This window comes from Mustela nivalis, assembly GCF_964662115.1.
Source record: "Mustela nivalis genome assembly, chromosome: 8".
Classification (NCBI taxonomy): Eukaryota; Metazoa; Chordata; class Mammalia; order Carnivora; family Mustelidae; genus Mustela; species Mustela nivalis.
Genome location: NC_139027.1, coordinates 121,429,683 through 121,455,828, shown reverse-complemented (window position 1 = coordinate 121,455,828; position 26,146 = coordinate 121,429,683). Strand labels below are relative to the sequence as shown.

At 43.3% G+C, this 26,146-nt stretch overlaps 2 protein-coding genes across 2 annotated transcripts in view; one reads left to right on the top strand and one right to left on the bottom strand.

Annotated features, from left to right (window-relative positions):
* Positions 1 to 26,146, top strand: part of TRPC4AP (transient receptor potential cation channel subfamily C member 4 associated protein) — a 265,655-nt gene that overhangs the window by 142,876 nt on the left and 96,633 nt on the right. The gene's annotated exons all lie outside the window — the stretch shown is intronic.
* On the bottom strand, positions 9,149 to 13,746 carry PROCR (protein C receptor). Its single transcript, XM_082746173.1, has 4 exons — positions 13,363 to 13,746; positions 10,777 to 11,019; positions 10,084 to 10,362; positions 9,149 to 9,835 (listed from the first exon to the last, which is right to left on the bottom strand). The coding sequence occupies exons 1-4, from the start codon at positions 13,439 to 13,441 to the stop codon at positions 9,720 to 9,722; spliced, it is 717 nt and encodes a 238-aa protein (XP_082602299.1). The 5' UTR covers positions 13,442 to 13,746; the 3' UTR covers positions 9,149 to 9,719.

Below are 26,146 nucleotides of genomic sequence, written 5' to 3'. Positions count from 1 at the left end.
ATCTGGTACCCAAGTGTTTCATCCCATCTCCCACATTTCCTTGCATAAACTTAATTCAGAGCAGCCACATCAGACCATTTACCGTTCCCCAAACATACAGGGCACTTTCATCCCCTTTGCTTTTGTGCTGTTATAGCAGTCCAGAATCCACTCATTATTCACTTACCGAACAAAGACATACTGGGCTCTTTCCTTATATGACGCATTATTCTAGGTGTCAGGAACATGTTGATAAATAAGACCTTATTCTTTCCTCAAAGATCTTAGCCCAAGAGGAGAGAAATATCTTTCCCTCTTCACCTAGTAAAATTCTCTTTCTACAAGGCTCAGATGGAAGATATGGCCCCTGTGTAGCTTTCCCTGATCTCTTTTCCTTAGTACATAGCTTATAATCACTTTTTTGCCTTTTTCATTTCTTCTGTGCTCAAACGATGTGGTTTGTATGCCTCTTCCTCCAGACCGGGAGCTCCCGGGCAGGGATCATGTTTTACCTCTTTCTGCATCCCTGAGAGCAGTGAGCACAATGCTTTGCATCAAATAGACCTCAGCAGTAGTTGGCTGAACTGGGTACAAAACCCTGAACCTCAGGCCAGCTGGCATGAGGCATCTAATCATGAGACACACGTTGAATTGAATTAAAAAGTGGAGGAATTAGGGGCATCTGGGTGGCTCAGTGGGTTAAAGCCTCTGCCTTCGGCTCAGATCATGATCCCAGGGTCCTGGGATGGAGCCCCGCTCTCTGCTCAGTGGGGAGCCTACTTCTTCTTCTCTCTGCCTGCTTCTCTGCCTACTTGTGATCTCAGTCTGTCAAATAAATAAAGTTTTTTTTAAAAAGCGGAGGAATCAAAGTAATCCAAGCCACCCAGAAGGAGATTTTTAGGATGCGCTAGGGAGCCTCTTATTTACATTTATTCCAGATTTGTTTATTTCTTGTGTAAACTCCAACATGACCTCCCGTGGTCTGTCTGTCAGGGGACAGGCCTAAGCCAAATATTCTGAGGTCATTCCGAGAATAAGAAGGGTACTTCTAGGACACTTAGAATTGCCCAAGTTCTAGCAGTCTGGGCTTAGGAACTTAGAATCCTAATTCTTAGACCTGGAAGGTATCTTTAGAAATTATAAATTCCCTTTCAGAGAGGGGCCTCTGACTGATTATCCAAGGTCACACAGCTAGAAACAAATATTCACACACTGGCAGATGAACTTTCGATTCACTCTCTCCCCTGTTGTAGAACGTCCTGGAAATGAGGATCATACCTCTAAAGGCCCAAGAGTTACCCATCCTACTGTTTTCCCTGATGCTTTTACCTCTCCTGCTTTTGGATGTGGACAAAAGCTTTTCAGAGAATCCTGTTACTCCTACAACGTGGGACTCTTGCTTCTCCTCCCCCAGGACACAGTGTCGCAGCAACAACTCAGGGACTCAAGTCAAAAGCCCCAAACTCTACCTCCAGCTCTTGTCCCAGCCAACTGTAGAAGCTTGGACACGCTGCTTAGTCCTTCCCAGCTTCAATTTCACCATCAGGACAAGTGCGTTTGGGTCTAATATTTTGTAATTTTACCTCCTTATTCTTCTTGTGGACACAGTGGAAGATTCATCAGACCGTGGACTGAGAAAGTACAAAGAGCGAATGTACCTCTCCCAACCTAACTCCAGAGTCTCACTCTCTCTCTCTTTTTAACAAATTTTTTTAAGATTTAAAAAAAATTATTTATTTATTTGACACAGAGAGAGAAATCACAAGTAGGCAGAGAGGCAGGAAGAGAGAGAGGGGGAAGCAGGCTCCCTGCAGAGCAGAGAGCCCCATGCGGGATCATGACCTGAGCTGAAGGCAGAGGCTTAACCCACTGAGCCATCCAGGTGCCCCCATCTTTTTAATAATTATTAACATTTTTAGACAGCCTCTGATTTAAGCAGCCATTGCTTTCTTTCTTTCTTTGTATTCAAGATTGTTTTCTCATGACCCCTTTGTAACATCTTTATTGAGATATAATTCATATACCATAAAATTAATCCTTTTAAAGTATGCAATTCAGTGGGGGTTTTTTTTAAGATTTGTTTATTTATTTTAGAGAGAGAGCATGTATGCAAGCAGCAGGGAGGGGTAGAGGGAGAGGGAGAGAGAGAATCCCAAGCAGACTCCACACTGAATATGGAGCCCAAGATGCGGGGCTTGATCCCACGACCTTGAGATCATGACCTGACTTGAAATTAAGAGTGGGATACTCAACCCACTGAGTCACCCAGGCACCCTGCAATTCGGTTTTTTAAAGCTATATTCAGAACTATGCCTCCATCATCACAATGTACATTTAGAATATTTTCATCACCGCAAAAAGAAATCGTGTACCCTCTAGCAGTGACTCTCTGCCACCACTCCATCCTCTCAGCGCTACGTTCCACTACTCTATGTTCCATATTGATGGATTGCCTCTTCTGGAAATTTCATGAAGTGGAATCATATAAGATGTGATTCTTTGTGACTGGCTTCTTCTTTCCCTTATTACATTTTCAAGGCTCATCCATGTTGTAGCATAAATCAGGACTTCATTCATTCTAGGCCAACGTGAGATTCCATTGTATGAATGTATCGCATTTTGTTTATCTATCCATCAAGTAATAGACATTTGGATTGTTTCCACATTTTGTTTGTTATGGATAATGTTGCTATGAACATTCATGTACAAGTATTTGTGTAGACATGTGTCTCCCATTCTCCCGAGTATGTAACAAGAGTAGAACTGCTGAGTCAAATGGAACTCTATGATGAATTTTTAGGGACTGTCAAATGTATTCCAAAATGGCTATACCATTGTACATTTCCAGCAGCACTATAGGAGGGTTCCACTTTCCCCACATCCTTGCCAACACTTGTTATTGTCTGTCTTTTTTATTGTAGCCATTCTTGATGGTGTGAATTAGTATCTCATTACAGTTTTGACTTGCATTTCCTTAATGACTAGTGATGTTGAACATCTTTTCATGTGCTTATTGACCTCTGATGTATCTTCGAGAAGTGTTAATTCAAATCCTTTGTCTATTTTTAATTGGGTCCTTTGTCTTTTTATTGTTGTGTTGTAAGAGTCCTTTATATATTCTGGATACTAGATTCTTTTTTTTTTTTAAGATTTTATTTATTTATTTGACAGAGGGAGAGATCACAAGTAGTCAGAGAGGCAGGCAAGGGGGAGGGAGAAGCAGGCTCCCTGCTGAGCAGAGAGCCCGATGGGGGGCTCCATAACAGGACCCTCAGATCATGACCAGAGCCCAAGGCAGCAGCTTAATCCACTGAGCCACCCAGGCACCCCTGGATACTAGATTCTTATCAGATATGTGATTTACAAATATTTTCTTCTATTTTGTGGGCTGTCTTTTCGCTTTATTAATAGTGTCCTGTGAAGCACAAAAGTGTTTTTATTTTGGGGAAGTCCAATTCATCTATTTTTTTTTCTTTTGTTGCTCGTGCTTTTTGTATCATAACTAAGAAACCATTGCTTAATCTAAGACAAATATTTACATCTATGTTTTCCCTTAAGAGTTTTATGGGTTTTTTTTTCTAAGATTTTATTTTTATGTAACCTCTATACCCAACATGGGAGCTTGAAATCACAACCCCAAGATCAAGAGTTGCATGCTCCACCAACTGAAACAGCCAGGTGCCCCAAGCGTTTTATGGCTTTAGATAATATATTTATGCCTTTGATCCATTTTGGATTAATTTGTGTATATAGGGTGATGTTGGGATTCCAACTTCCATCTTTTGTTGGTGATGACTAGTTGCCCTAGAACTACTTATTGAAAAGATAATTCCTTTTTCATCAAATTTTCCTAGCATCTTGTAGAAAATCAACTGACCACAAATGTAAGGGTTTATTTCTGGAGTCTCTGTCTTATTCCATGTCTGTCTTTATGCCAGTAAAACACTGTGTTGATCATTGTAGCTATGTGGTAAATTTTGGCACCAAGAAGTATGAGTCCTCAACTTTTTTTTTCTTCAAGATTTCTTTGGGATCTATTCTGGATCCCTTGCACTTCCATATGAATTTCAGGATCAGCTTATCAATTTCTGCAAAAAAGGCAGCTGGGATTTTAATAGGAATTGCAATGAATCTGTAGATTAGTTTGGGGAGTATTCCTGTCTCTGGTCAATAAATACAGGATATTTTTCCATTTGTTTAGACCTTTAATCTCTTTCAATAAGTATTTATATTCAATGTAAAAATCTTACACTTCTTTTGTTAAATTTATTCTTAAGTATTTTACTTTTTCATTCTATTGTAAATGGTTCTCTCTCTCTCTTTTTAAAATATGCTAAACACCCAGTGTGGATCTCAACATGGGGCTTGAACTCATGATCCTGAGATCAAGAGTCAGATGCTTGGGATGCCTGGGGTGGCTCAGTCAGTTAAATGTCTGACTCTTGATTTCAGCTCAGATCATGATCTCAAGTCATAAGATCAAGCCTCACATCAGGGTTCGTGCTCAGTGCCTAGTCTGCTTATCCCTTCCCTTCCCTCTGATTGATTCCTCTCTCTTTCTAAAATAAGTAGAGAAAAAAAATTTTTTTTGAAGAGTCAGATGCTTAACCAACTGGGCCACACAGGTGCTCCTGAAATTCTCTTTTAAATTTCATTATTGGGTTTTCCATTACTAGTGCATAGAAATACAATGGATTTTTATATATTAATATTGTATCCTGCAACCTTACTGAAATTGTTTATTAAATCTAACAAATAAGGTGGGGTTTTTTGGAAGCTTCTTTAGGATTTTTTTTAAAAAGATTTTATTTATTTATTTGACAGAGAGAGATCACAAGTAGACAGAGAGGCAGGCAGAGAGAGAGAGGGAAGCAGGCTCCCCACCGAGCAGAGAGCCGGACTCGGGATTCAATCCCAGGACCCTGAGATCATGACCCAAGCCAAAGGCAGCGGCCCAACCCACTGAACCACCTGGGCACCCTAGGATTTTTTATATACAAGATCATGTAATTTCAGAATAAGTATACCTTTACTTTTTTTCTTTCCAATCCAGATGCCTTTTATTTCTTTTTCTTGCCTGAGTGTGCAAGCTAGAATCTCACATATAATACACAGTGAAATTAAGAAAGAGCAAAAACCCTTGCTTAGTTCTGATTTTAGGGGAAAGTTTCAAGCTTTCATCATTAAGTATGATGTTAGCTGTGGGATTTTATTTTTCCAAAATTACTAATTCAGTCTCTTTACTTGATATATATATCTATTTAGGGTTTCTATTTCTTCTGCATCTGTGATTGTGTCAAGCATGGATGTCTATCTAGGAACTTGTCCATTTCATCCAAGTTCTCTAATTTATTAGGCATATAGTTGTTTGTAGTATTCCTTATAATCATTTTTATTTCTTTAATGTAATTTCTTTTTTAAAAAGATTTTATTTATTTATTTATTTGACAGACAGAGATCACAAGTAGGCAGGGAGGCAGGCAGAGAGAGAGGAAGGGAAGCAGTCTCCCTGCCGAGCAGAGAGCCCGATGTGGGGCTCCATCCCAGAACGCTGGGACCATGACCTGAGCCAAAGGCAGAGACTTTAATCCACTGAGCCACCCAGGCACCCCTCTAATGTAATTTCTGTAACATTTTTATAACTTGATCTTCTCATTTTTTTAATAGGTAAGTCTACCTAAAGTTTTGTTAATTTTATTGATCTTTTCAGCTAAAGAGGTTTTATTAATTTTCTTTACTGTTTTTCTAGTCTCTATTTTACTTATTTTATCTACTTATTCTTTCCCTTTTTCTGTTTGATTTAGGTTTGGATTAATCCTCTTTTTCTACCTTATTTAGGTGAAAAGTTAGGTTTTTGATTTGAGGTATTTCTTCTTTTTAATATAGGCACTTACAACTATACATTTTCCCTTAACCTTGCTACTCTCGTAAAATTTCTCTTTTCCCCTCTTACAGCTAAGGCAAGGGCGGCATGATTTAGGCTTGGTCATTTGACACTCTCATCAGGACTTTGAATCTTGAACAAATAGTGTAAAAACACGGGGACAGAGTAGAATTAATTTACGATGGCATCATCATAATGATGCTCATGATGAAAGCAGTGGTTCCAGCTGTGGCCCCCTTACCTAGATCATTCCTCTGTTGTGACATTGGCTGATACTCCTGGTTCTATTCTCTGAACTTAATTAGCTAACCTTCCTATCAAACCGAGGATTTCTTGGTAACCTTCCAGTATGTTTATTTCTTCCTTAAGTTGGTGGAGTTGGTTTCTTTTGCTGGAAACTAAGAAACCTGGCATACTGTTGAGGTAAGGTTAGGGAGAAAGAGAAAGCACAGGTCTTTCACTTTTCCCTTTGCAAAAACTTTCTTTGTAAATTTCTGTGTTGCTAGTATTGTTGTATTACTTCTGTTATTTAAAAATATACTTTTAGGGACTCCTGGGTGGCTCAGTGGATTAAAGCCTCTGCCTTCGGCTTGGGTCATGGTCCCAGGGTCCTGGGATTGAGCCCCACACATCTTGCTCTCTGCTCGGCGGGGGGGGGGGGGGGGGGGGGGCTGCTTCTTCCTCCCTCTCTGCCTGCCTTTCTGCCTACTTGTGATCTCTGTCTGTCAAATAAATAAATAAAATCTTTAAAAAAAATCTTTAAAAATATACTTTTAGGGTGCCTGTGTGGCTCAGTGGGTTAAAGCCTCTGCCTTTGGCTTAGGTTATGATCCCAGGGTCCTAGGATTGAGCCCCGCATCAGGTTCTCTGCTCAGCGGGGAGTCTCCTTCCCTTCCCCTCTCTCTGCCTGCCTCTCTGCCTGCTTGTGATCTCTGTCTGTCAAATAAATAAATAAATAAAATCTTTAAAAAAAATAAAAATATACTTTTGAAATTGAGAGCCTAAAGCACAGTGGGGGGAAGAGGAGTGGTAGGATATAAAATATGAAACTCAGGATGAGGCCAGATTGTACAAGGCCTTGAATATCATTTTAAGGATTCTGATTTTAGCTCAATAATTACTCTGCTTTACAAAGCAGAGCAACGATGACATGAGAGATCTTTGTTTGTTTGTTTGCTTGTTTATTGCCATGTAGATGGATAAGAATTCAGAGAAATTAGAGGACAGGAGAGTAGTCAGAAGGAGGCTATTGCCATAGTCCACATACAATATTGAGCAAATCTCTCAATCTAGAGAAGGAGGGAGAGAGAAAGAGGAAGGAAGGAAGGAGGAAGAAAGAAAGAAAAAAGATTATCAGTCATAGGGTAGAGTTTTCTGGAAGCAGATGCTGAGACAATGGAGGTAGAAGATACTAAGTGGGGAAAGGAAGCAGGGTTGAAGAGAGGGAGAAGTCAAACTGCAGTGTAGATATGACAATGACAGAGACCCAGCCCCCCCCTGGCAAGGAGCTCTGGAGTGAATACTGCTTATCAGAATTGTCCTGCAGTGAGCCAGAATGGCTGAAACTTTGCATCTTTGCTTTGCTCAGTCACCAGATGAGGACAGCCCCAGGAGGAACGTGACCTCCTGCAGGACTGTTCTCTGCAGGTGAGGCCGACACGGAAGGAACTGAAGCAGCTAGAGGCTTGCTAGCTGCTGCCTCTACGCCCTGTAACTAAATGGCTAGACTTTCCCTGAAGGTAGGACCGGGTAGTATACCTCCGGGCCTGCCACAGAGAAAGACAGGAGGGACCCGATCTTGGAAAAAAAAAAGCAAGAGAGTGGAAAACGTGGATTAAATTCTACAGATACTCTCTCTTCTAGGTGGGGATGAAAAGGGAGTCAATAAAGGTTAACCCTGAGATCTCTACCCTGATATGATTTGATAGTAATTCTGTTTAACTGACAGCAAACAACAGGAGAGAGAGAAAAGGTTTGGGGAGAAAGATAAGGAATTTAATTTAGAACATGTTGACTCAGAAATGTCTGCAAAATATTAAGTTAGAGATGATTTCAAGAATTAATGTAAATGGGGGGTCTGGAGGTCAGCGGCGAGTGCTTTATATCTATATTCTTTCTTTTTTTAATTTTGAATGCACTTAGTACTTCATTTATTTTAATTTATATTTGGGGAAAATGCATAACTAAGAAATATAGCAATTTAAAGGAAAACAGTACATAAATAGTCAGGGTGTGATGCTATAGCAAAATCATGAAGGTGGGTCACAGGTGACCAAAGTCTGAGAAACCCTGGGGTGCCTGTCCTTGGATCAGTGCCCACCCTTAGACAAATCTGTTCACGGAAGTAGGGTTGCCTGTTATGGGATATGGCTGCCCAAGTTCTGGCTCTTCTCCAGGGACTGAGGACAAAGCAGTTTCTTTGGGAAAATTCTGTGGGCAGGGGTAGCTTGAGGTGTTACTATGAACCTCTAGGTTGAGTTGTAGCTCTGGGGGCCACCGTCTGGGAGTGTCTGAGGTGGGCGTGTGGTTTCCAGCCTTCTGTGACCTTACTCTGAGGGGAGGTTGTGAGAATTGAATGTGATCATTGATACAAAGGTGCTTTGAAAATCAAAGCGAGGAGACAGTAGGCAACCTCCCTCATCTCTTCCGACTCAGTCTCTTTATGGGATGTATATCTATATTCTTACTTCATACTTGTAAAGCCTCAATGAGGTAAAGGCAGGTGTTATTTTTATTATACTCTTTATTTATGAAGAAACTGAGACTTGAAGAAGTTAAATTCTTCATTCAAAGGAGTAAAACTCAAGCCTGACGATAAAACACTGGCTTTTAAAGACAAAATGTGTTTTCCATGGAATGTGTCTTCCATGGAAAACACCGCAAATACGTGGCATTTGAAGCCATAGCAGCTCATCCACAAAGGGTACAGTTCAAATGGGAACAAAAAGAGCCCCAAAAATGGAATTCTAAGGAAGCCACATTTCCAAGGCAAATGGAGTAAGACGACAAAGGCAAAGGGATTGAATGAGTGGCCACAACAGTTTCTAAAAATTAGAAGGATGGTATCTCAGAAGTCAAGGTTCTAGTCCACAAAAGAAAATGTTACGGATATCATGTGGGATGAAGCATTTACAATTAGAGGTCATTGATGATCTTAGAGCAGTTTATAAGGAAGTCAGTTTGCAGTGGTTTGGGAGTGTACAGAAGATGAGAAAGTAGAAGCAAAAGGTAAGGCTACATTCCCAGAAGTTTTGCAAAGTAGAGGGAGAAAAAAATAATGCCATATACATAAGTAAGGAATTTATTAATAATATTATTAAGTAATTAATAACTCTTTGCTCCCATATTACTTATATTTTACACTTTCACCATTTCTATGGTTATTTCTGTCTACCTCTATTATACCAGCGTCCCTTCCCAAGTCTGATGTGCCCGGAAGCACCGAATGTTGTTTATTTTGGTTGTGGATGGACTTCTTGTATTTGTTAGGTGTTTTGAATGCCTCAGGTGATTCTGTCCTTGAAGGATGTGCCATAGACATCCCCCCAGCCCCACCCAACTCCATCAACTGTTTTCCACAAAGATAGATAAGCATTCGCTTCTCAGACCAATTCAGCAAAGCATGCAAGCTCTTAGGTGCTCAGCAAACCAAAGACTCTGTCTACCTAGCCTCCTCCCTTCCCTTCCCCTCCCCCAGACTCTGGGTGGGCAGATCAGAGAGAAGGAGCCGCCACTCCAAACCTTCTGGGATGTAATGTCCCAGATGGGGGACTGTGTTTGGTTTTGTCGTGAGCTGAGGTCTTCCCTTGCCAGCCCCCGTCAGTCCAGCCCTTTCTCAGAGGGGGCTGGAGAGTAATCAACACCGCCGTCCACCTGTGCACAGAAAGATGCCTACGGCCACACCAGCAATGATGAAACTGCCCACCAGGACGCCCAGGACCAGCGAAGTGTAGGAGCGGCCTGTTTGGCTCCCTGCAGAACATGCACAGAGTTAGCCTGAGGAACCTACCTCTAACATTCTCGTCCATGCTCTGAGTCACACCCGAAGGGATTCCCACCCGCAAAGGAAGGGGCTAATTCACCAAGTGATGGAAGTTGTGTATACTCTGTCCCAAACCCCCAGCCCGGGGCCTCCTGTTGCTCAAGGCACCCATCCTTCAGGTCCACCCATTTGCCTGGAACCCACCCTATACCCAGCCTCTACCCCCTTCCCATCCTACCTTTTGAGTTTTTCCAAGTGACATACTCCTGCATGTACCGCACGCAGATGTCCCGCAGATATTCTTGCAGTTCGTACCGAGTACGATTGTAAAGGTTGAGCTGATGCACAGTGAAGGTAACCACCTTGGACGGTGCCTGGGGCCCTGCCACCCATAAGGCTGTCTCTGGCTGGAAACTCACAAAGGAGCTCCCATTCATAGTCACTTCGAAGAAGACGCGGGCTGGAGAGCCCTCAGGAGGCTGCTCACAGCCCAGGAAGCAGCGAAAGGTCAGAGGAACTGTGGATGAGGGATTCAGGGTGAGACAGCTGTGTGGAGAGGGTGTCAGGTGTGGGAGGATGGCCACCCGGGGGAACATGAACTTTTGGGGTTTAGGATGGATCAGGGACAGGACGTCCCAACACGGCCTACCCCGAGGTCATGCCAGCAAGAAGAGGGCCTGACCTAGAGTCCTCAAGTAGGGCTCCTCTTCGGGCTCAAGCTCGCACCCAGCAATCAGCAAAGGCAGGTGCCCTGACACCTGGGCTCCTCCGGAGAGCCAGCTCACAGAGACCACTCCAGGAACCCCGCCTCTTCCTTACGCCCCTCCCCTTTCTCCAAGGCCCGCCCCCACCAAGTCGCTCCCACAGGCCACGCCTCCCAGCCGGAAGGCCCACCTTCGCCGGCCCCGCCCAGGCTGCACCTGCCACTCACAGGTCAAGCGCCGCTCCTGGTGCACCAGCTGCACCATCATTTGGAACTCTCTCAGGTAGGTCTTCAGGTGTTCCTCTGTGTGCACCCAGCTCTCGGGCGCCTCCAAGGGCTGCAGCTGCGTGATCGTGACGTTGGTGTCCTGGCCTTCCAGCACGTGCGTCGTCAGTCCCCCCAGCGACGCGTTGCCCCGGTGCCACACTTGATAGGGGTCACGGAAGTAGGAGATCTGGAGCATGTGGAGGCCTGCGGGTAGGTGTCAGCGCGTCAGCTCTTGGGCCGGCGTGAAGCTGGAGATAATAACCCCCTACCCAAAGGCCGGCCGCCCACCTTCCTGGCCGCCCATAGTTATAGTTATAAAGTGTGCTTTCACCCTTCCTCCCACAATCCTGTCCGGAGAGCAGGACAGGGATTATTATCTCCATTTTACAGATAAGGAAACTGAGGCTGGGAAGAGCAGAAGCCACTTGCTCCAGGGTAATCCAGTCAGTGGAAAAGCCGCTCCGATCTTTCTCTCTCACCCCTAACTACCTCCATTTCCGGTTGGTCAGCACAGGCTGACCTACAATAAAATCCCATTCCTTCTCCAGTTCTCGGCCTCCCCCGCCACTGCCCTACTTCAGGCCTCATAGGTGCTCATCTGGACGGGGGTAGTAACTTCCTTCCTCATCCCCCTGTCCTCATTGTTCAGTTTCACTCCTTCCAATCTGACCTCCATCTGACCCAGAAGTAAGATTATGCCCTTCTCCTACTTAAAATGCTCCAGTGACACATTCGCCTATAAATAATAGTAATAATTGCTGTTAAGTACTTATGATGAACCAAACAGTGTACCTACACACATTATTATCTTATTTGTGCTTTCCTCCCATTAGCTCAATGCAGTGGCTGCTGTTATTAACCTCAGTGCATAAGGGAAGCGGGCTAAGTGGTACAGCAGAACCAAGATCTGAATGCAGGCAGTGTGAGTCTGGCACGGTTAGCCACTCAGCCGTACTGTCTTCCCATGGGATGTCTGTCCACAGAATGAAGTCCAAAGTCTTTCGCTCGGCATTCAAGGCTGCAGGAGACCAGGTCCCAGCTGGCTTCTCTGGCCTCTTCCTGTGCTTAGATACAGTGAACTACTTGGAGTTCCTCGTGCTGCCTTCTGGCTGACAGGAATAGCCTGTCCAGGTTGCTCTGCCTCCAGGCAAACTTCTTTTCGTGCCTAAAGACCCAGCTCTGTTGCCATCTCCTTGTAAAAGTTTTCCTAATGCCTGTCCTCTTTACCCTCCCAGACACAGGGACGCCTGGGTGGCTTAGATGCTTAAGCGTTCTTTTTTGTCATGATCTCATAGTCCTGGGATTCAGCCCCACATCAGGCTCCCATCTGCTTCTCCCTCTCCCTCTGTCCCTTCCCTGCTTGTGCTCTCTGTCTCTCTCTCTCTCAAATAAATAAGTAAAATCTATAAATAAATACTTACCTACTCTCCCAGACACAGTTAGTCCGTTTCAATGATCCCAGATTTCACATAACTGTTTTCAAATACATAACTGTCTCTGAATATACAGACTAGACTGGGCTCCACTAGGCTATAGAATTGTGCCTGGTTATCTGCCTTCTACACCTATTAAGGACCTGCCACAGGGTTGATGTCCAGAGAATGTATGAGGAGGGGTGGGTCTGGGGTTGTCAATCTGTGGGTGTGTGGTGTGTGCGGCTGGTCCACATTTGCATATGAAAAGTGCTCTGTGTCTGCAGGTATGAATAAGTAGGTCTGTGTGGGTAACCCTAGATAAGGTTCTTAACTGCCCTGCGCCCAGTCTCCTCTGCTGTAAAATGGAAATAATCATATTGCTCGCCATAGAGATATCGCGGGGGTTAGATGCGTCACTGCGTGTATTAACCGTAGTGAACGCTTGTAGAATTCTGGTGATTTGCTCCCTCTCTAAGACAGGGGTTGGTGGGGTGGGGGAGAGTATAGCTCTGGAGATTGTAGGAAAGGGGAGAGGAGGTCCCTGTGCAGTCACAATACAGAGCAATAACTCCTTTCTCCGCTTAAAGAGCCACTTAAGGCAGCCTGACCCCTGTACGCTCACCCATGGACCACAGCGTCCCTTTCCCCAGACTTTCCCGCTGCCCCCTGCCACCCATCTTCCACCTTCTCCAGTTTCCTATCTGCCTTGCTTCTCTCAACCCCAGTCTCTCCAGTAGCTTCCCATTCCTTCCATCTCTCATCTCTCCTCCAAGTCTCTTCCCATCTTCCGTGGACTCACCTCTATCCACATTACTCTCAGCACTCCCTCTCCAGACTCACCCCCTCTCCCCAGGGCCAACCCCGTTACCCTTTCTGCCCATCCCTTTCCGTTTCTCCAGTCCTGTTCCTCCAGCCTCTTCCATCACCCCCTTTCCCAGGCGAACTGTACTTCCTCACCTTGGCTTTGGGACACAAATCAGTCCCCGGGACCCAGCCTGCCCCATCGAGAGATCTGGCTGGCTGCAGGCACAGGCACTGTGGGAGAAGCGCTCCGCTGGTCTTCCCCATGTGCCCCAGACAAGCTGAGAGTCTCCAGAACCATCCCGAGGAAGGAGATGTGCCCCTGACTCACCATCTGAGGCGTCCTGGCTACAAAAGGCCCAGCCAGGCAGGAGGAGTAGACGCAGCAGTGGCATCAATGTTGTCAACATCCTGGGGCTGAGGTTCTTACCCCACCTGGGCTCCTGGCTCTGGCAGGCAGGGGGCTCTGGCTGGCTGCAGCCTAGAGGGAAAAGAAGTGAGGAGTGTCTGGAAGGGGAGGAGGCTGAACGGAGGAGGTTGGAAGATGGCCAGAGGATAGGAGGAGGAAGAAGGCGGCAGGCTTATAAAGTTATTCCTCCCCTGTCTCATTTCCTACTAGGGGGCTGGCCTCCCTCTTGCCCTTCCCTTGCCCCGCCCTGCATCGGCTCTCCTGCCCAGACCTGCCTTTTCCCTTTTCCCTGGGCCTCTTCCAAACGGGGAGCGGAAAAGGGGGAGTCAGATTCAGAGAGAAGTTCTGCCCTCGCTGAGTCAGGGGGTGGGGCATCTGCTTTCAACTTGGAGCACCCTCTAGGGTGTAGCGATCAGCAGGTTATTGATGGGGAAACTGAGGCCCCAAGAGGTGCAGGGACTTGCCCAACAGAAGTTTGTATGTCGTGCTGGTAACCGATTGGGATTAGAGTTCAGTTTTCCAGCATGCTGGCTATGTTTTATCAGGATTATAGTAATTACACAATCAAGGATCTTGCTCTCAGAAATACGTAGTTACAAAATGAGTACAAAACAGCTCACTGCAGTGCTCTTTGTAAAAGGAGAGAATTATGAACAATCTAAATCTCATTAGGGGATGGGTCACTTAAAGCAGTATTTTTCAAACAGGTCACAGTCTACTCCTGGATGATGAAACAGTTTAGCAGATGATGACTAGCAGCAGTTTTGTTTTTGTTTTTGTTTGTTTTTATGAACTGGAACAGAATAAAAATTTTCAGTGCCTCCTTCTGGGTCAGAGTAAGCATTATTTTATGAAATAGTCGTTCAGTTGTACACATGCCTGTTCTAGTTTTGTGAATGTATGTTTCTGTGATGGATTTTGAATGGCAGTTTAAAATGTATTTCTTACTCTGGAAGCAAGTGGAAACATTTGGAAGTCACTCCACCCAGCTATGGTAATCCTATAGAATTACCTATGGAATACTATGTAGTAGTTAAAAAACAAAACAAAACAAAAGCCCTCCCCTGCCTAATCTCCACTCTATTTCCATATTACTTAATACTACCTGAAATTATATTACTTATTCATTTACATGTTTCTTGTCTGAATGTCCCACCAGAATGTGAGCCCCAAGAGGTTGTCCATCTTGTTTGCTCCCTTGCTTGGAAGGGAGCACATAATAAATACTACAATGCATAATCACTATCAGTTAACAGGTGATTGAGATAGTGACTCAGTGATTGCTGACTGAGACAGTGAAGATATGCATAAATCTCAAAGAGTAAGTTGCAGGACATCAGGTTTAGAACCATGTATGTGTCTGCCACACACGTTACCACTAAACAACCTATTTCTTTATGGAAGGAATCTGGAAGGATGTGCATCAAATATAACAGTGATTTATCTCCAGTGATTCATTATCAGGGAGGAGCCCAAGGTTAGAAGTATACGGATGTGTATGTATATGTGTATGGTGTGTGTATGTGTGTAAGCACGTGTGTGTGTGCATATGAATGTGTGTGGGCACCTGTGTGGGCGCATGCGTGTGTGAATGTGTGTGTGTGTGTGTGTGTGTGTGTGTGTGTGTGTGTGTCGGGGCGGCAGTCTTGTGGAAGGCCTTTTTCGTCTATTTTGTGAAGGGTTTTATCACTCTATCTATATTGTTTGAAAAGTTCGCCCCTGGGGCGCCTGGGTGGTTCACTGGGTTGAGCCTCTGCCTTCGGCTTGGGTCGTGATCTTAAGGTCCTGGGATTGAGCCCCGCATCGGGCTCTCTGCTCAGCGGGGAGCCTGCTTTCCCTCTCTCTCTGCCTGCCTCTCTGACTTCATGTGATCTCTGTCAAATAAATAAATAAATAATCTTAAATTTAAAAAAAAAAGAAAGAAAGAAAAGTTCGCCCCTAACATGAGATGATATATCTTGTGTGGAATTAACAATAAAAGTTTAAGTAATAAACTATGGGGGAAGAAGGTGGCAGATCACGTGAGCTGACGTACTGACATGAGACATTGATAAGTGAGAAAGGGGAGTGTGTAATGATACGTACAGGATAATTCCATCTAGTTTTAGTTTAGAGTGTTACTTCTGTCTGAATAAAACACCTATATCTGTAGGAAGAATACCAGGTGCGGGATGTCAGGAGAGATTAGCTCTGGGAAACAGGATTAGATAAAGGGTTGAAATGGGGGTTTTAACTTCCTTATTTTATATACTGTTCCTTGGAGGGAGAGTTGATGTCCTAATGGTTTCAGGGCAAACCCTGAACACATACCAGCCTCCCGTTCTCTGAACTGAATATAAGCAAGAGTGTCTGTGCTTACTCCTCAGTCATTGTAGATAAGCTTAGAAATAACCAAGTGTTGGGGCACCTGGGTGGCTCAGTGGATTAAAGCCTCTGCCTTCGGCTCCGGTTCTTATCCCAGGGTCGTGGAATAGAGCCCCCGGGTCCTGGGATCAAGCCCCGCATTGGGCTCTCTGCTCAGCAGGGAGCCTGCTTCCCCCTCTTTCTCTGCCTGCCTCTCTGCCTACTTGTGATCTCTGTCAAATAAATAAATAAATAATCTTAAAAAAAAAAAAAAAGAAAGAAAGAATCACGTATTTTTCCAGCTTGCCAAAATGGTCTAGTCAGGAGGCAAACGGGGACCTTGGTTTCCTGGACTGGTACTCAGGAAGAATGGATGGTCTTAAATCACTGCCAGTTACACTCTTTTGGCTTTTATAAAAAATGATTATGAAATATTCCATATTTGAAGAATTTTTTTCATGGCTGAAGCATTTTATTACAAACCTGCTTGTCCTCACTACCCAGGGGAAGAAATAAAATATTACCAATATAATTGAAGACCCTTAAACTCCCTGACCGTGACTTTCTCCCCCCTGCCCTGTCACCAAAGTAACCACTAATCAGAATTCACCATTTCTCTGGACTCCTGGATGGCTCAGTTGGTTAAGCGTCTGCCTTTGGCTCAGGTCATGATCCTGGGGAGTCTGCTTCTCCCCCTGCCCCCTACTCATGCTCTCTCTCTCAAATAAATAAGTTAAATCTTTTTTTTTTTTAAAGATTGTATTTATTTATTTGACAGAGAGAGATCACAAGTAGGCAGAGAGGCAGGCAGAGAGGGAGGAGGAAGCAGGCTCCCCGCTGAGCAGAGAGCCTGATTGAGCGGGGCTCAATCCCAGGACCCTGAGATCATGACCTGAGCCAAAGGTAGAGGCTTAACCCACTGAGCCACCCAGGCGCCCAATAAGTTAAATCTTAAAAAAAACAAAAAGAATTTACTATTTCTTGTTTCCTCATTTCTGGATTCTCTACTGAATATGCATATATCCGTAAGCAATATGTTATGATGGTTTGCGTATTCTGAGCTTTGTATAAATAATACTGAAGTGCGTGTATTCCTCTGCAACTTAAAACTTTTTTCACCTAATGTATTAATAAGATTGATCCGTATTATTATATGTAGGTCCATTAATTTCCCCAGCTTTATAATACCATTTTATGAATATACCACAATTTATTTATTCATTCTTCTGTTAAAAGTCCTCCCCCCCACCAGACTTTTTTTTCGCTTATGCAAAGTGTTGGTATGACTTTCTTGTATGTGTTTTCTTATGCATACGTGGGAGAGTTTTTGTAGGTGCAAACATGGGAGTAGAATTGCTGAGTCATAGGTATATTCATCTTCAGCTTTACTAAAAATTGCCAAAATGTTTTGCAAAATGTTTGGGCCAATTTACATTCCCAACAGTGCACGAGATTTCCCTCACTCCAAATCCCTGCCAACCCTTGGCATTGTCAGATGGGTATAAAATGGCACTACATTTTGGTTTCTCTGTGCTTCATCTGATTCCTAGTGAGTTTGTGCATATTTTTGCTTTGCCTTTTTTTCCTCCCTTGAGGATCTGAAAGCCGCCTTGGGATGGAGGGTAATAAAGTATATGATTGGACCAGTTTAGAATTGGGTGCTGTCAGCCTGATCTGTGCAGGTAGGACCTGTATCCCTGGGGTTAAAGTGATCTACACCTGCATCCGCAGAGCTAATCACAGATGGGCCTTTCCCACCAAGCTTAGATCTGTCATAGACAGAGATGACAACAGCAATGGCTACTTCCCAAGCGTCCTCCTCACACACCAGTGCCCCAAAAATCAAATAGCAGAGATAACGATTATTATTATAGCTAACATTTATAGTGGGCCAGGAGCAGTGTTAAGCTCTATACACAAATAATCTCATTTTATCCATATGCCAGTCTTTCGAGGTGGCTTCATTAACATCACCATTTTCCTAATAAACTGAGGCTCTGAGAGGGTAAGTGACTTACCTAAGATCACACAGCAAAAACTATAATTTGAACCCATGTTTCTCTGATGCCAAAGTTTGTGAATTTAGCCACCACATAGTGTCTCAAAAGTTTTAGGGGATCACTCTCCAGCAATACATTTTTGAACACATACTTCCAACACTCCTGAATATTTATGTTATATATAATATAAAATGTGCCCCAAATTCATACTGTGTCCTAGGCCTTTCTCATTTTCTCTGGGGAGGATAGCACCAGGCTCAATGTCTCCATGTTGCTGATGAGAGAACTCAAGCCCAGAGAGGCTAAGTAACTTGCCCAAGGTCACACACCATGAAAGTACAGAGCAGGGATTTGAACTCAAAAACCAAGGGGTATGGGTTTGGGTACAGGGAGTATGAAGAGAGTATTGGGGTGGGGAAGGTGGCGAGTGGGGACAGCTTGAGGGGCATCCTCACATCCCCTTCTAAACTCAGGGCTGGGACGGGAAAGAGAAAAGACAGGTTGTGATTGGAGCTGGAGCCTGTGCTACATGGGGCCTGGGTGGACGAGGGATAGAAGATCACAGAGCAGAGTGGGCATAGGGCCAGCTGCAATTTGACTGAGATCTAAAGAATGAAGGTCCTGTTGAGCAGGGGGAAGTGAAGGAAGCCAGTGGTAGCATTTCCCACTCTAGAGAGCACATGCCAGGAGAAGATAAGGGAGACAGGAAGCCGAGCAGGGGCCAGTGCCGGTGCAGCCCCAGTGGGCGAGGAGAGGCTGAGCTGAGCCAGGGACTGGCGATGTGCCCAGCTGGACTTCAGAAGACCAGGGCTCTCCCTCCCCTCTTAGCTACTGGAGAGTAGCTAACGGTTTGACCAACCAGACCCAACTCAGATAACAACGGAGTGTGGTCCCTTCAGAGATCACCTCCTGCTTACGACGAGGACTAGTAACCACGCATGGAGAACTTACGCATGTACTGGGCACTGTATTTTTTTTTTTAAGATTTTATTTATATATTTAACAGAGAACACAAGTAGCAGAGAGGCAGGCAGAGAGAGAGAGAGAGAGAGAGAGAGAGAAGCAGGCTCTGCACTGAGCATAGAGCCCGATGCAGGGCTCGATCCCAGGGTCCTGGGATCATGACCTGGGCCGAAGGCAGAGGCTTTAACCCGCTGAGCCACCCAGGCGCCCCTGGGCACTGTCTTAAGCAAGCAGAATACATGTGTTTTATTCTCACTAGTGCCCTATGAAACGTATAAAGAAACCGCCATTATTCACATCTCATAGATGAAGGAACGGAGGCAGAGAACAGTGATCGGACCTGTTCACCTGAAACATACTTTTGTAACTATTAGACCGTCCCATAAGGATAAATGAGGTTACTTTTATACAAAGTGCCAGGACAGAGTGTGAATTCAGTAGGTGGGAGAGATAAGAAAGGGCCTTGGCTTTGGGTTGGGGGCAGCAAACGGAAGTGACCCTGCAGCAGGAAGAATGACCGTTGACTTTAAGTATGATCCTGAAGGGGAGGCAAGGAAGATATGAATCTTCCTCAGAACTTTCCCCACGTAGTCACTAACCCACCCCAATTTAGGGAAGATGAAAAGAAGTCCGTCACGTCAGAGCGATTCCCGCTCTCGCCTCCTCAGTGGAAGCCTGGTATGTTCCTGGCTCAGCTCCTGCCTATCTACCCAGCCTTATCTTTCCATGTACTCTGGTCTCAGCCAAATCTGCTCCTCCTGATTTCCTGAACACAGAACACACAAATATTATCTTTTCACTTTCCTTATCTTCTTTTTAGATAAACAGAAGTTCCTAATTTTAAGATGGTCAACTTTATAAATCTTTTCCATTAGTTCATGCTTTTTGTGCCTTCAGAAATCCTTCCCTATCCTGGGATCATGAAGATGTTTCCAATTTATCTTCCAAAGCTTTACAGTTTAACCTTTTACCTTTAGGTGTATGGTGTGAAGTGCAGGTCAAGATTAGTTTCCTTTATGCCGGTATCCAGTTTCCCCAACACCGTTTATTAGAATTCTGCCCTTCCTCACTGATCTGCAGTGATATGCCTGACAGTAAATGTGTTTATTCTGTTTCAATAGCCTATTTTTCTCTCCCTGCACCAAGGCCGTGTTATCCTAATTGGTATGGTTTTATAATAATACACCTTCATATCTTGGAAATCGAGTCTTCCTACTCTGTCCCTCAAGAGTATCTTGGCTGTGTTTGTATGTTGAACTTCTATACATAACTTTTAGAATCACTTTACCAGGTTGTTAGGATTTGGTTGGTATCCCATTAGATGTGTTAATGGTTTGGGGGAGAATTGACGTCTTCAGGATATTAAATCATTCAATGCACGATAGCGTATATCTCTTTATTTATTTATATCTTCTTTGGTGCCTTTCAGAGTTTTATAAGTTTATCTCTAGACATCTTCCCCATCCTTTGACAGATTTTCCCCCCTGGGCCTTTCATATATTTTTTAAGATATTTTACTTATTTCTTATGTCAGAGAAAGAGAAAGAGCACAAGCAGGGGGAAAAGCACACTCCCTGCTGAGCAAGGAGCTTGATGTGGGACTCCATCCCTGGACCCTGGGATCATGACCTGAGCTGAAGGCAGACTCTTAACCGACTGAGCCACCCAGGTGTCCCTGGGCCTTTCATATCTTAAAATGTTACCGAAAATAGTATTTAAAAGAAATGCCATGTTCTAGCGGCTTATTGCTAGTATAAGAATATGATTATTTTGTTGCATTGATTCTGTATCTAGAAACCTTAGTAAACTCTTTTATTTATTTCAATAATTACAGATTCTTTTGAATTTCATATATGCATAGTTATATGCATATATCACTAATACATAGTGACTTTTATTTCCTTTTTTCTAATTTTTATAGTTTCTTTATTTGGGGGGGAGGGGGAGAGGGAGAGAGGGAATCCTAAGCAGGCTCCATGCCCAGCACAGTGCCTGATGTGGGGCTCAGTCTCACAACCCTGAAATCATGACCCGAGCCGAAATCAAGAGTCAGATGTTTAACCAACTGAGGCACCCAGGTGCCCCTATAGTTTCCTTTTCTTAACTTATTGTTCTGGCTACAACCTCTAATGCAATGTGAATAGAAATAATTTTTTTAAGTATTCTTAAAATTTTCCTGGTTTAAAATGGAAAGTTTTCACCTTTTTACCATTAAACATGATGCTTGCTGTATTTTTAATAGATACCCTTTATTGTATTAAATAGGATTCCTTTTATTTCTAGTTTACTGAGTTTTTATCATAACTGTTTTGAGTTTTTCAAATCCTTTACCATAATCTAATGACATGATCATACAAGTTTCCATCTTTAACCTGTTAACATGACAAATGTTTTAAGTTTATATTATCAAACTAACCTTGCATTACTGAGATGAAATTTCTTTATGAGGTATTTTCCTTTTTATGTATATTTTATTCTTTGGTTCTTTTTCTCCAGATGTCTCCAAATTCTCCCCACTCCTTATAAAGCCCTGCAGTGGCACCACCTCCTTCTGAAAAGCCTTCCCAGATGTTAGAAATGACCTCTCCCTCTTCTTACAAAACCAATAGAATTTGCGTCCGGTTGTAGCTCCATTGTCACCTCCTTTCTCTTGTCTTCTCTCCCAGACTCTAAATCTTGTGCTCTCTTCTCATCCCACTCCTACCTTCCAGGACCCAGAACAGAGGAAGTATGGAGTGTGACCTAGGATGAGAACACGGGCTTGGGTAAAGCTGCCGGGATTTACATCTCAGTCCTGCCACTTGCTAGCTGTTAGATTTAGGGGATGCTGTTCGGACTCTCTGAGACCATCAGAAAAACAGGAAGAACAACAGTACCTGCCTCGCAGAGCTGTTGTGAGAAGGAAATGAGCTGGTATAAGAGAATTACTTAGTACAGCTCTGGGCACATATTATTTCTGTTAGCTCACTCAGCAGTCATTACCACTACTCTATGCTTCGGCTACTGTGAGCCATTCACAATTTTGGGGGGGGCATTATTTATTTCTAAACGCTTCTGGAGCCATCTTCTCTTCTTCCTTTATTTCCTCTAATGTGCTTCACCTGATGCTTCATTCCTTTATTCAATGGGTATTTATTGAGCACTTACTGTGTGCTAGGACCTGAAACAGATAAGATTTAGAAAGAAGGAAGGAAGGAAGGAAGGGAGGGAGGGAGGGAGGCAGGCAAGCAAGCAAGAAAGAAAAAGAAAGAAAGAAGGAAGGAAAGAAAGAAAATGAACGTAATAGGCTTGAGCCATTGGTAGTATTTAAGGATGGCCAAAACAGAACAAACGTTGGGGAGGCAGATGTGATGTGAAGGGGGGGGGGGGCTGGAATCTGACGAAGAGTCTTTCCTGCTGCATTAAAGAATTGAGACTTTATCTTGAGGTGACTCTCACCTCCTTCTTTGGCCTCCCCAACACTTGTTAGAGTAGGTGCCACCTACTCCAGGACGTCTTTTTTTTTAAATATTTTATTTATTAGAGAGAGAGAGAGAGAGATAGCAAGAGAGAGCATGAGCAGGAGTGGGGAGAGAGAGAAGCAGGCTTCCCACTGAACAGGGAGCCCCATGTAGGGCTCGATCCCAGGACCCTGGGATCATGGCTTGAGGTGAAGGCAGATGCTTAACTGACTGAGTCATCCAGGTGCCCCTCGAGGAAGCCTTTCCTAACTTCATACCCACAAGTCTGAGCTGGCAATTCCTGCTGTTCTACTATAGCTCTCTCTTTTCACTCTTCATAGCCCTTAATTATTTCCGTGATAATTGTCTGTTTAAGCATCTGTCCTCCACACCAAAAGCTGTAGGAGGGCAGGGAATGTGTTTTAACATTTCTGCGTCACCAGGCTAGCAGAGTACTTGGCACAGAGTAAGTGTTCAATTGATGTTTATTGGGTGAATGAACAAATAAATAGGACATCCGGGGAAGGAAAGAAAATTGTGACTCACAAAATGCCTGGCACGTAATTGGCCCATAGAAAATTATCTAATCTTTTTTGGGGTGCCTGAGTGGCTCAGTCGGTTAAGGGTCCGACTCTTGATTTTGCCTCAGGTCATGATCTCAGGGTCCTGAGATGGAGCCTCACATCAGCTCCCCGCTTACCAGGAAGTCTGCAGGAGATTCTTTCCCTCTCCCCCTCCCCTCCCCCTCTCCCTCCCTCTCTCTCTCAAGTAAATAAATCTTTAAAATCAATCAATCAATCTTCTTAAAAAATAAAATTATCTAATCTTTTTTGTGCCTCCGATTTCTCAGCTGGAAAATGGGGATAAAACAGAAATGATCCCAAAGGGGTGTCATGGGTCTGTGAAAGGCTTAATCACAGATCTTATACAGTGTCACGGATAATTCTCAGTATGCTAAAAACATCATTCTCATACAAACAGACACTGAACATGGGTCAAATTTTCATTTAGCTCATTAATAAAGGGACTAGCAGGATGGCAAAGCCAGTTCAAAATAGAATATAAAAACTGAAGTTTTCATAGTCAATGAAAAAAGAAAAACATTGAAAAAAAATAAGATTGCTAAATTATATGCAAAATGAATTAATGTCTTACAGGGTAATAAAACCATAACCTTTGGGATTGTCTTCACTACAGACTGAAAATGAAATCATCACAGTTTATCATTTTACAGAACTGTAAAGTGTCTGGGCCCTAGCCAGTTGTGTCAATAATGTTAAACTTCTCTTTACAAGCCGATGACTCTTAAGTAGACATGCTGGTCCATGCTTTATTATGAGACTAAAAGGTCTCACGAGGGCGGCTGGCTGGCTCAGTGGGTTGAGCATGCAACTCTTGATCTCCTCTTGGTTGTGACTTTGAGGCCCACTGTGGGTGTAGAGATTACTTAAAATCTTTAGAAAAAAAAGTCACATGTTATTTTAGTAACATGTTTCAGATCGTTTTTCTTAACACTAATAAGTTTAATTATAAATACTAACTGTTGTTGTTAAGGTTCTCAATAAATGTTTGCTGAATGATTTTCATTTGATTGGATTTTTTTCCTTTTCTCCAGCAGCAGAGTTTAGGGCCTACAGAACAGGTTGGCTGAGAGGGGAAACCTGTAGGATACCTATGCTCTTCCCTCCCTCAACTTGGGGTGCTATCTGGCTAATTCTGTGTCACCAAATAGGCAGAGGGGAGTGTCTGCTTTGGACATCACAGAGGAGTCACCCCCATCCCCAAAAGGACATATTTGCTTTGAAAGAACTGGATGTTTCCAAAACACAGTAAAGTAGACACCATGGAAAAATCAGAAAAGTGTTGACCCACTATCCGTTTATTTCTTCCATTTTTTTTTTAGTTTAAAAAATTATAATAAAATACATATCACACAAGATCTATTTAACCATTTTAATGCACAGTTCAGTGGTGTTAAAGACATGTTGTACAACCATTACCACCATCTGTCTCCAGAACTCTTCATCTTGCAGAATTCAAACTCTGTACCTATTCAACAGTAACCCGTTCCCCTCATCCCAAGCCCCTGGCAACTACCCTTCTACTTTTGTGTCTCTATGCATTTGACTACTCTAGGTGCCTCATCTAGGTGATATCATGCAATATTTGTTCTTTTGTGGATGGCTTATTTAACTTAGCATAATGTCGTCAAGGTTTGTCCATGTTGTAGCATGTGTCAGAACCTCCTTCCTTTTGAAGGGTGAATAATATTCCATCGTATTTTTATGACATGTTGTTTATCCATTTGTGGATCAGAGGGCATTTGCACTATTTCCATCTTTTGCCTATTGCCTCCATTAATTTTATAGTATAGGATTACTTTTGTTTTAAATTGCACATGAGGGATGGACACCATTTTCAAGGCTTGAGACGTCAAAGACTGTAATCTGGCCCAAGACCTTGGACAGACCAGAGTATGAGACCATGTGTGGTCTCTTCTTGATTCTACACTTTTGCCTAAATACACCCAGGATGGCTAGGTTTCTCTAGGCAAATTGCCATAGGTCCAAGTTCAGTTGGAACATGAGCACTGTAAAACACGTTCTGGGGCTCTGTCCAAGGATCATTGTTCTAAAAGCATGGACATGCTGGAGACAGGGGAAATTCAAACATTTCTACAAAGCAACAGATGGAAACTTTCCCAGGGATAAACTAGTTATTTCTTGGCAGTCACAAAATATGTAGCATACAAGTTCTGCTCTGGGAGGTGGTTGAATCTGCTTGAACCACATGGCCCCCAGATGCTAGAAAAAGAATTCCCAGATACTTCCTTGCTAAAAGTAGTCAAGAGAGAACTGGGTCAAAAGAGAACTACAGTGCTTTGACTTCCATCTTCAGGGAACTGAACTTTTTTTTTTTTTTTAAAGATTTTATTTATTTATTTGATAGACGTCACAAAGAGGCAGAGAGGCAGGCAGAGAGAGAGGAGGAAGCAGGCTCCCCGCTGAGCAGAGAGCCCGATGTGGGGCTCGATCCCAGGACCCTGAGACCATGACCTGAGCCAAAGGCAGCGGCCTAACCCACTGAGCCACCCAGGTGCCCAGGGAACTGAACTTTTTACTCTGACTTCCCAGCAAAAAGAAAGGGAATGTTGAATGTAGAATTATATGCAGCTAAAGCCAGAGGACATTGCAGAAGTCAATCAAATCTCTACTTTTTAAATTCTGTATTGGCCTTTTATCTAAACATTTATCATTAATTTCATCATAGACTGACACCAAATCTTGGCTCTACCCCTCATTCAATTTTTAAAACCTGTGCTTCCATTTCTTTTAAATCTGTAAGATGATAATAATAGTACTGTTCCAGAGGGTTGTGGTGAGGATTAATGGTGTTGATACCTGTAAAGTACTAAGAACAGTGTCTGGAACATAGTAAGTTGCTATATAAGTACTGGCTATGATCAATATATCTTGGCCATTTTCATATTAGCATTATTATGGTTATTATTCAGATGGAAAACAGTCAAATTTAGAGTGTTTTCCTATAGTTTTATTTGGCTTCATGATTGTTTCTGGGGGAAAATTCTGCAGTTGATATGTGTGGAATTCTGTTTTCTGGTTTTTTTGGGGCTTTTTTTTTTTTTTTGCAATAACTCTGCATGAATCTGTTAATATTTTCCTTGTGTTGAGAGGCAGTCTCGTTCTCTCACTTTCCAGATATGGAAATTGAATCCCCACAGGGGAAAAAGATCACACAGAAATGATGGCTAAACCAGTAATAGAACCAAGGGCTTCTGACCACTAGTCCAAAGCTCATTCTGCTTGTCACAGAGACCAAGAACTTTCACGCTGGGGACTAACACAATCTGAGCATCCTCGAACTCTATTCACCCACAAGAAGACTTGACCCTCTACGGTTTCAGGTATTTTCCAATAGATGTCTTTCATTTTTATCAAA

Coding starts and splice junctions, on each gene's coding strand:
- PROCR (XM_082746173.1), bottom strand. CDS start 13,441: ATGTTGACAACATTGATGCCACTGCTGCGTCTACTCCTCCTGCCTGGC. Junction 11,020..13,362: donor TAGCCAGGACGCCTCAGATG/GTGAGTCAGGGG, acceptor ACCTACCCGCAG/GCCTCCACATGCTCCAGATC. Junction 9,836..10,083: donor CACTTGGAAAAACTCAAAAG/GTAGGATGGGAA, acceptor CATGTTCTGCAG/GGAGCCAAACAGGCCGCTCC.